The sequence below is a fragment of the Conger conger genome, chromosome 2 (genome assembly GCF_963514075.1).
Source record: "Conger conger chromosome 2, fConCon1.1, whole genome shotgun sequence".
Lineage (NCBI taxonomy): Eukaryota > Metazoa > Chordata > Actinopteri > Anguilliformes > Congridae > Conger > Conger conger.
The window spans coordinates 75,188,379-75,199,811 of record NC_083761.1 but is presented as its reverse complement, the minus strand read 5'-3'; the positions used below and the strand labels follow the sequence as shown (position 1 = coordinate 75,199,811).

General features: G+C 41.7%; 1 protein-coding gene across 1 annotated transcript; it reads left to right on the top strand.

The window, feature by feature from the left end:
• The first annotated feature begins 3,867 nt into the window (after positions 1-3,867).
• LOC133121207 (transcription factor Sox-8-like) lies at positions 3,868-8,419 on the top strand. Its single transcript, XM_061230411.1, has 3 exons — positions 3,868-4,539; positions 5,429-5,676; positions 6,012-8,419. The coding sequence occupies exons 1-3, from the start codon at positions 4,127-4,129 to the stop codon at positions 6,737-6,739; spliced, it is 1,389 nt and encodes a 462-aa protein (XP_061086395.1). The 5' UTR covers positions 3,868-4,126; the 3' UTR covers positions 6,740-8,419.
• The last annotated feature ends 3,014 nt before the right edge of the window (positions 8,420-11,433 follow it).

Below are 11,433 nucleotides of genomic sequence, written 5' to 3'. Positions count from 1 at the left end.
CTCAGTGGGCTGCTAGCACACAGGTCGTTCTGTCATTGGGTTCTTTCTCGTGCCGCAACAGACAGCGGATTTTTTCGAATTCCCCTGTGAGAAATACTTGTAGCCTATATCTTAAATAATAAAAGCTACGAAGAAACCCCTGTCCATAGATTTTGTTCAAATTAAATGTCATGCGTATTTTACCAAGTAGCCTATCTAGTGATGTTGCTGTATTGTTATTTTAATACGCCTTTGGGTGTGTCTGTTGATTATACGGTTCCAAAATGTGTCATTTTTATGAATTATAAGGTTCATAAAATATGAGTCTGTAGTAGAATTTACATTTGCGAAGTGGATTTTGTGAATATTTGACGCTTTAAAACCTGTCTCACTCAATCAAGGCTGAACATAGTGCAAAATGTCTATAAAAGCCGTTCGTTGGCAGAGCGGCATGACTTATTCATGTGGTGGTTTCCAGTGCAGTTAAAAACATTAACATTCGTATAAAAACAACATAAAAGCGCTTTTCGTGTAGGCTATATTAAATTTCGTTTACCGAGATCCGCGTGCTCTGGGGGGGGGGGGGGGGGGACTTCAAACAATTTCAAATTTAGATTGGTCCATAATACAAAATCAAACAGAGCAAAAATATTCTTCAAATTAATTTAGGGGTCAATGACGTGACGTCTATTTTGATGTCCGAAACACATTTACAGAAAATGCATGAAAAACAATAATGTCCTTCATGAGTTAAATTATGTGTAGAAGCGTGATTACACTTCAAGTATTACACTTCAAATCGCAAAAATGGGATATGGGATGATTGTCCACACCAACATACTGAATGCAAAAATGCTACAGAAATAGTTCAGAATGAAATAAAAACGTATATCTCTCCCATGGGCATAATTATGTTGGTCTGTCTATCAATATATTAAAATATTAAATTAAACTGGCATCAAAGCCCTTTGTCTCAGCACGAGAATTTCAAGCAATGTCATCCTGGATAACAAGACAACCCGGAGCAAATTCATAAACATTTTAAATTGAGAAGTCATTAAACAGGAAGTGAAATTATACAGAAGCACCTAAAGGACCCTCATGCTCTGATATAAGGCAGTAAGTCACTGTTAGAATATTTTTATTTGGCCATTTTGCTCCACTATGTCGCAAAACCCTCAGTCATGCTGGATAACGCCTAAAAGCATTTATAATCTTTTTTTCATGCAAATGTGTTTTATATGAAATTATATTTGATAGTTGAAGGTCAAGGTCATAGATTTGTTTAGGCAACCCAAACAATTGGCTGATTAAAGTTAACGCTCATTTTTGTCATACCGGATAACAATTACATCATACGGGATAACGTTTATTTTGTGTTGTTTCACAGTGTAATTTCCTATCCGGAATGACATATTTATGTTAAGTATATTGTCATTGTGCATAACAATGCAATTAACATATTATAAAGAATATTTTATCTGAACTGATTGATAAGTAACATAAGAGAACTCATGCATAGCTTTTTGTTAATATAATTATTATATTATTACATACCATTAGGAATTATGTTTTAGACGCCCCTGCACAGAGAGGGAAACCAGGTTCAGGGCCTGTGAGAATTCTGACCCATCAGCTTGGAAGGGGTTTCTTGCAAAATAAAAGTGCACGAGGAATTCATACGGATAGCTAAGTTAGAAGTGCAGTCCATTAAAAAGAAAATTTGAGCTTTGATCACCTTCATTTTTCATATTGTAATAGTGGTCTATTTTTGACGTGTCCATAGAGAACACATTGACCCGCAATTTTGATGAAATAAATAATAGTAAATGCTGAATTCCCAAAACACTGCATACATTTTAATCTATTTTCCTCTGAACTGGAATCCCTTATTTGCCACTAAGCCTTATTGAAATAGTCCTACTGCGTAGACTGTTGAAAACAGACCACCTAGTTCCACGCTCATTTTGCATGCGTGATAATGTCTTGTGTAAATAACCTACATTCACAATTCAAATGATGTGCGCTCGCATACTTCTGTAAGGAGCCTTATCAAGTTATGATTATCTTGCATGTAACTTAAGGAAAAAAAACGGAGTGACATGGATTTCACGTAGGGAAGCATTTACTGCCACGATTGTATGATTCAAATCTGTTTTTATAAAAATGAATAATGAATTCACAAGGCATGCCAGTCACATTCGTAGGCCCTCGCTAAGGCGCATACAATTTGCAAGGAATCTGCGTACAATTTGAATTCATTATCTTTCAAGTGAAAAGGGCGTTTGTGATTTAATTGTTTTGTGGGGGGTAATACAACCGTTTCAGAGTTACGTATTTTAGAAATAGCATAACTTCACATGTAAATTGAATGTGAAATAGATATGGGTCCGTAGGCCTATTCAAATTTGAAGATGTAAATAAGAGGTTCGCGTTTCTTTCAGCGTTTTCACTTTTTTATGAAGGCCTATTATTACATTTGTGAATATTTCGATGGAAATGTTGGTGATTTCAAATGCAATCGAATCGATAGGGAAAAGGCGTAAAAAGAATACTGTAGCCTGCAAAAAAAGAAGTTGTTTTCTCATTGTGTAACCATTGAACCCTCTATGATGTTACAAAAGCTGTTTGAAAAGAATCAGCGATAAGCCGATAAGGTTCTTAGAACACAACTAACCCTCTTAGAACCAAAACGAATCATTCCATGAAGTGAATGGCTTTTGATAAAGAGACAATTCAAAGTAGACCCGTCGCCGAACGCAGGTTAAAACACTGCGGAACAGAAGGTTTCTTGGACGCGAATTTCAGTGTGGCATCTCTTTGTTTAAAAAAGCAGGGACCTGTCTGTTTCTAGTCTACTAAACAGCGCGGCAAATTTGTAAATGTGTCCCAGTAATTTGAATCGCAAAGCACTTGAAATATTACTGTCAAAACGGGATCACACCACTCATGCATATTCTATGGAAACGAGCACGACTAATTCAGTTACTTCTGCTTACTTTAGCCATGTTTGCGTATGCGCTGCTATCGCTATGTATTCGTTAATGTCCTATCACATGTAATTATACATGTAATAAATACTTTGTATTATGAAAAAGTTCTTTAAAAATGATATGCATTGGGAATTATTGCCATTTTAAACTCACTGATCGTGAAGAGATTGGTAATTATTTGGGAGGATGAAAATAACTTCTGTTTTTAAGAAGGTAAGATATTTGCTCAATAAAAATAAACAATAACCGTTTATTTTATTTTTAATGGCCCTAACGAGTTTGAGATAAAGGAGACATCAGACACAATATAGGAGAGCTAGGGATCTATGCGTCTTGTAAAAATGCGCATAATACAATGTTTAATCTAAGAATTAATAATTTCATTAATAGGCTATCAGAAACATGTAAAAAAACTAACACATTTGATATTGCTTGTGCTTGTGAAGGAATACAACAAAATAATAACCGTTTCAGTGCAAAACAAATGACGGGTAATCCTCTCTCTCTCTCTCTCGCGCTCTCTCTCTCTCTCTCATTAAAGTAGCGTCTGTGAAAAGGAGACTGTGAACATTTGTTTTTCTATTATTAGTTATAGGTATCATTCCGAATTGGCACACCATCGGATTAGAAATTATACCGATTATCGGCAATAGTGTCAGTTATTTTGTCAAATTACATTGAATCATTAACATTTACTTTTATGTCACCTTACTTTCAGGCGCAACATATTCATCTTGAGAAGTATTCCAAACTGCCAGGGAGCCTATCGAAAAATGGGTCCAATCGGAGAAGTAAATTGTGACGTAGTCTGGCCAATCAGACGCTGGAAGGTGGAGCGAGGGCAGGGATTTCAACCAAGTGTTCCCTCAGCGCGTAGCCGCTGGACCACAGCGACGCACAAACTCACAGACCTCAGCCCCTCCGACGGACCACCAAGAGACATAAAGGAAGGACCGAAACAGAAAAAAGGAAACCACCAGGAAATGACTTTTGTTTTATTGTTAAACACTCCTCCGTACGACATGGTTTGCCGTGCGTAAAAAAAAGGTGGTGTGTTTGGTAGGTTTTTTTGCCAGAAGAATTTTAATCTGTGATACCACTGTCGACTAAGTGTATACTTTTTAGGCACAACTTCTCCCTTAAGTTTTTTTGAAATGACCGAGGAGCAGGACAAGTGCCTTACCGGGAACCCTTGCAGTCCGACCGGCACCACGAGCTCCATGTCACAGGACGACTCGGATTCCGACGCCCCCTCTTCACCGGCGGGATCCGACGGCCACAGTTCCCAGCTACTCGCCGAGATGGGCACGAAACTGGAGTGCGATGCAGGGGACGACCGCTTCCCTTCCTGCATCCGCGACGCGGTGTCGCAGGTCCTGAAGGGCTACGACTGGTCGCTGGTCCCAATGCCAGTGCGCGGAAACGGGTCTATGAAAAGCAAGCCGCACGTCAAGCGACCCATGAACGCCTTCATGGTGTGGGCGCAAGCCGCGCGCAGGAAGCTCGCGGACCAGTACCCGCATCTTCACAACGCGGAGCTCAGCAAGACGCTCGGGAAACTATGGCGGTAATTCTGCATAAAGATTATTTTTTTAGCTCACTCTCAGAAATTTTTTTTTTTTTCTGGCAAAATTGTTATTTGTCTGAGAGCTTTCACACTTCACACTTATGATAGAGGGTTCCATAAATAACTACTATACGGGGTTCCTCTGTGGAGACAAGCGAAAGACCTTTTTTTTCTGAGAGTGAATGGCAATTCTCACAAGATATCTATATTGTACATGTAAATCTGTTTCAGAAATCTGCATGATTATCTCTTGGTCTTCGTGGTCTAATTTTAGACAGCTCCTTCTGCATTTGCACATATAGGCCAGATTAAAGGTGATAGTGTCAGTTGTCTCCTTGATATATTATATCATTTGCAATATTTAGTGTTAGATGAACTCTTGCACAGTACATATCCCTATTGGATTCACATTCACTCTGTTAAGAGTTTTATTAATATTGGATATTTTGCTGAGATTTGCTTCACACACTCTCAAAACAGGTGTGTAAAACCAAAACCAATAACGCCATTTTTAACACACCTCCATGTCTAATTAAGAGCAACGCATGTTGTGTTACTTTCACAACACAGCAAGTCTCTCTTTGTAACACATACATTGTATATTTCTGACTCAAAGGTAATAATTTTGACACAAAATGTGTTGAAAGCAACACCAAACACATAATTTTTAAGAGTGCAGAAACTTGAAGATGAACTTTCTTCACTGAATAATGTGTGCGAGTACATGCATGCAAATTGTCATTGCCAAAATGCAAATGATATTCTAAATGCAGTGCTAGAGTACAACACCGGTTGGTAATTAAACTGTCAAAGGGCACCGTTTCTGTCGTTTTGCTGCATTGATAAGTAACGTATAATTGTCTTATAATGATCTGGCAATCTTTCACAGCTTGCTGTCGGAAAGCGAGAAGAGACCCTTCGTGGACGAAGCGGAGAGGCTGAGGGTCCAACATAAGAGAGATCACCCCGACTATAAGTATCAGCCCCGGCGGCGGAAAAACGTGAAGAGCGGGCAAAGCGACTCGGACTCCGGAGCAGAGTTGAGCCATCATCCTCCGGGTCAACTGTACAAGGCAGAACCGGGCATGCTCAACCTCGCAGGCATGGGAGACGGGCACCACCATCCTGAACACACAGGTGAGCATCTACCAATCAGACACGAAAGCGTCATACCGCACCGTGGATTCACCTGACCGGTAAACACACCTGATGCTGCGTTATGTGTTAGTCATGTGCAGCCGAACAGGAAACTAAAATTACAAATGAATTTTGAACCGTGTTTCACACATATTTGTTTCTAAATAAAGTACTATCCCCATTTTCGAATCGTATTTTCTGAAAACGACAATGCAATTTAGCCATCTTTTTACACACGAGAGTCGGTGCTGGCACCACAGTTTTCTTTGGCGCGCAGAAGATGCGTGGGATTTATATGAAAATAAATTACAAGGTATTTATGTACTTCTCTATAGGACAACCTCACGTGCCCCCAACTCCTCCCACCACCCCGAAAACCGATCTGCACCACGGAGGAAAGCTGGATCCCAAACACGAGGGCAGGCGGCTCCTGGACAGCGGCAGACAGAACATCGACTTCAGCAACGTGGATATCTCCGAGCTCAGCACCGACGTCATCAGCAACATGGAAGCGTTCGATGTGCACGAGTTCGACCAGTACCTGCCTCTCGGCGGCCACGCGGCCGCCACCGCTTCCCTAGCCTCGGACCACGGTCACGGACAGAGTTCAGCAACCAGCGCCTCCTACGGCTCTGCGTACGGCCCCGCCTGGAGTCACAAGAGCGCGTTGTCCTCCTCGTCGTCGTCGTCATCATCCGGCGCGAGCGAGGCGGGCCAGCAAAGACCGCACATCAAAACCGAACAGCTGAGTCCCTCCCACTATCCGGACAACTCCCACGGCTCCCCCTCTCACCCCGAGTACGGCTCCTACGGCGCACAGGCCTGCGTGTCCTCCTCCACCGCATCATTCTCAAATCCCCAGTGTGACTACACAGACGTCCAGAGCTCCAGCTACTACAGTCCGTACTCAGGGTACCCCTCTGGTATTTACCAGTACCCGTACTTCCATTCCTCACGCAGGGCCTACGCGACCCCCATCTTGAACAGCTTATCCATCCCTCCTTCCCACAGCCCCACTGCCACCTGGGACCAGCCGGTATACACAACCCTGACAAGGCCTTAATCAACACATGTACACTGTACAGATTGTACACAAGGAACTGCATAAGTGTGATGTTCCCACTGGCATGGTCTTAAGGAGCCTTAAGGTCCTGCCTTCCTTAGATGTCTGCACTAATCAAGGAACACATTTTGGCGGAAGCGCACCGAGTTGTCCGTTGGAGAAGAAGGAAACACGAAGTGCCTGCTGACTTTAAATACATTCTAAGCGTTTTTTAATGAAGAAACCCGCTTCTGGGCCATTATTAGTCGTCTTATAACTGAAGAAATTGAAATGCTCGTGCCTACACACAACTCCTCTGTGAGGACTTGCATACGCGCGGCTCCGTATAAGCGCGCGTGTGTAACCTACTTTACTGCGGTTGTGCGCGCTCTAGAAATAGACCTATCGTGTGATGTAAGAAATAATTCTGCTAGTGTAGGCCTATAGGCTACAGGCTGAGCAAATGTACACTACAGATACTTGGGACCAGTTATGTGATATCGATTTTAATTTTGAATTGTTATATTTTTTTAACCTTTTTGCAGCTCCTTCGGGCACAAGATCATGGACCATCCTCCAAACCCACATCCAGCCTGCTTTAGATATTAACGGTGTTGTTTTTTCTTTTAAAAATTATGAAGTGCGTATTTATGTTTACTGCGTTGTTGTTGTTGCTTTTAATAACTTGGATTATGTTTTACGCGTTTTGTTTTTGAGCATGTAATCATCTTTTAAGTATCACAACCGCCTTTCTATGTTTTTCTTTCGAGAAAAAGTTACCTTCAGTGGACCTACACCTCCCCATTCCAGATTCATAAGCGAGAAAAAAAAGAAAAAAAGATTAATAAGAAACTCAATAATGTTATGCTATGCAATGTGCTGCAACAGGTGCCTTAGACGCCGCCTACCCACCCGGGATTAGTCACGACATAAGGGTTAAGGAAATGACGGTAAGACGATACGTTGCGCTCCGTGAGCGACTAGCCAGCTGGGCTTGTGCCTCGCGCTGAATGAGGCTGAATGCGGTGCCCCGGTAATTTACGTTTTTTTAAGCCCCGGAGTGTCGCGGGGGCTAGGCTACATTTTTGTGGAAATAGAGTGAGAAAAGCGTGTCGTTACCCGGACAGAGATTTAACTCAATCCTGGCTGTGGTGCATACAAAGGCTATACGAAAGAATATAAAAAGGGTTGTACAAAAAAAATCAAAAATCTTTACTGACTAACAAGTGTATATGTGCGTGCTTACGTATGTCTACAAGCCAACTTGATGTCTCTACATGATATGATTTGTTCTTGGACATGTAATAACGCGCACCTAACGATTACTTGTGCCTTAAATTGCTTCGTTTCCTAACACATTTCTCGGTTGAATTTCTTCTTTAGAACAATTTAATTTGCATGTAAGACGTTCGGCATTCTTCCTCTAACAAAGAGTAACTAAAAATGTATCTGTCTTTGCTTTTCCGCGGCACACTTGATACAGTAATAGTGTGACGTTTACCATGAGAAGATTCGGAATATCATCACCGATGGCAGGTTGTAACCTTGTGAGCGCACGAGAACAGTGTTTTCTTTTCAACTTTTTACTTCTTTACAGTGTAGCTATTTAGAAATAAAGCAACTGTTAAAATGTACTCTGTGTTAGCTAGAATATTCTCTCGTAATATTCTTGCACATGAAAAAATAAAAATGACTCCGATATATAGCATAAGCAGTGTTCTTTTGTTCGTTCTGGGTTTTTCAGCTCGTATAGACTGAATAATGTAAAATTAAGTGGGATTACTTAGTCACTATTGGTGACGCATGGGACCAGTTGCATATGCCAACCTGGTTGCAAATAGGCTACGCATTGAACACAAAGCGATAATCAGGGAGTGATATTTTTGACAGTTAAAATATGAATCAATGTTAAAATATTATAGTGATGTCACAAGAAACATCATTAACACGTAGTAGTTTTTTATTGCAAATGAAGCGCCAGGATTTCATTTGAATTTGCTGAATTCGTGCACCTTGAGGGAGCTGCAAGTTTAGGGCGCACGATTTTATTTTTCCACTCTCGGATTTGCCGCAATGACAGCTGCATCATTATATTCCCTTTTGTCTCACTTGTAAGCCAACAAAAGACAGCTGTGTAAGATTTCAGGAAGAGAAATCTCTCCCTCTCTGTCTCCCTCTCTCTCGCGTACTCTCTCTCGTTAGTAATTAGTTTAACATATTGGCAAAGTTGAAATCCGTTCTACCATTTCAACGACCGAGATATTTTATTTTAGTAGGCCTACTTATGTTTTCAACAGATGTTTAATAGATGTTTAATGCCATTCGTGTTGACATCTACGAGAATATGCCACAGCGAATACTGATATGCATTTATGAAGGTATAGACTACAGTAAAATACCTTAACTCAATAGGGACCATATGCAGGACACTAAAACTGAAGCCTATTGTTGGGCCTATGTCTCTGACTGTTTATTTCCTTAATTGGCAGCTTCATAATGGCTTATACAACTATGGCCCTCACCAAACACCAATAACAGCCTCCGAAGGCAATAAAAAACGTAGAATCAAGGCTAGAGGCTGAAAGCTTTCTTATACCTGCACTAAGGATGTAATTGAATACAACTGATTAGTCAGAAATATCTGAGAAGCCAACTGTCCAATTACATTTGGTTCCCAAAAATGGGGGAGCTATGTACAAAGAGAGATGTAATTCCTCCCCGGATCACCTGATATGGATGTAAATACCTTCAAATTAAAGGTGGCAGTCAGCACTTTAATCTCACATTTGTTGTTTCAAATCCAAAATAATATAGGTAACACTTTCTTTGAAGGGTCCTATATAAGGGCTATATATCTCCTTCATATGCACTTCATAGAACATTAATAGGCACTGCATATGCATTTTTTAGTGCTTATGGCTGTAACAGCAAATAGACATATGGTGTGTTATGTCAACATTGATGCAGCAAGTGACATTATCATGACGTACCAAGTGAAATGATGTAAAGGAACATGGTAATGTCACTCATGGCATCTAGATTGTGGCAAAACACCATTAGCCTATTTGCAGTTGTTTATATAAGTAAGTGCTTATGAATGCTTACGTGTGTAGTGCTTATGAATGTGCTATGTAGTGCTTATGAAGGAGTAATATAGCTGTTATGTAGGACCCTTCAAAGAAAGTGTTACCAGAACATAAATAGTTCCACTGTCCAAATTCGTCCGTACTGCACTGTCAGTGCGTTTATCTCTCCCCGTAGATTCCTCCACACGGCCAGGGGCGCGGTGTGAGTCAGAACGGTTAGAGGATGATAAACATTTCATCTGACAAACGCAGCAGACCACACTCGGCTCCGGGACGGGAGAGCCGAGAGAGCTATCGCATGCGTCTTCTTCAGGGTCTCCTGCCTCTGGGCCGTCCCTTTACGACAGTTCTGCTTGAGCTCCAACCTCGGCTGCTGAGTGAGAGTGCCGTTCTGGCCCGCGCACTGAGCCTGGGATGTGAACCCACCGCACTCTGGATATGAGCCTGGCGAGCGCAGTCGTTCCGGAGATGTGCACTATATACAGGGACGGAGAACCCCCCCCCCACACACACACACACACACACATCTAGCACGCGGTTACGGGGAAGAGGAGTCCAGCTGGGCTTTTCGTGGTCCGTGGTGTAGAATTTTAAACCGGACAGGGGCCAGCGTGTGCCAAGAAGCTGTTCCGAGCCAGCTGGAGAGAGAGAGAGAGAGAGAGAGAGGGAGAGGGAAAGAGAGAGAGAGAGAGAGAGAGAGAGAGAGGGAAAGAGAGAGAGAGGAAGAGAGAGGGAAAGAGAGAGAGGAAGAGAGAGAGAGAGGAAGAGAGAGGGAAAGCGAGAGAGAGAGGAAGAGAGAGAGAGCGAGAGGAAGAGAGAGGGAAAGAGAGAGAGAGAGGAAGAGAGAGGAAGAGAGTGGGAAAGAGAGAGAGAGAGAGCTGCTGAATTTTAATTATTCATTATTTTGTGGAAGCACTCCTTTGTACCCCTTTATCCGGAGAGTAAGAAAAGAATGAATTGGGCAGAAAATAGAAGGGCGGAATAAATGACAGGTCATTATTAGGGGGGGTATTGAGTGGTCTCTCAGATGCATGAGTCTGCTGCTCCATATCAGAGTGCTCCATAAAACACAATGTAAAAATTATGAATGATAACCATACAAGCACCAGCCAGCAACAACACAACATAAATATGTTAAATAGAGAAAAAGTACAAAAAAAAGATAAAAAACAGACAGGATGACCTGAAGGAAGCTCATTGGAGAAAGGTTTATTTTTTAAAATAGTGACTGTTGTGCTTTTTCCAAGCCAGCCCCAGTAGGAATTCTTGATAACAAGCAGAACAAAGCTGACAGAATGAACTCAGTCACTTTTGAGCGCTTACGTTTTTTGTTCAGATATTGTAAACCACACCTTAGAAACCTCAATTTCGAAACAAACAAATTGACCTACTGTGGTGTTTCGACAAGGGCATTTTACCTCTTTGTAAACAAACAAAAAAAAGGCCCAGCATAGGATTGCGTCATCATTTACCAATGAGTCAGCATCTTGCGTCACTGACTGACGGACAGCAGGGACAACAGGTATTGAGCTACATAAGGGTAACATAAGACCATGTTCACCCGCATCACTACGACCAAACAGGAGAGCGGGGGTGCTGCATGCAAAGTGCTTTGAGCATGAATGATGA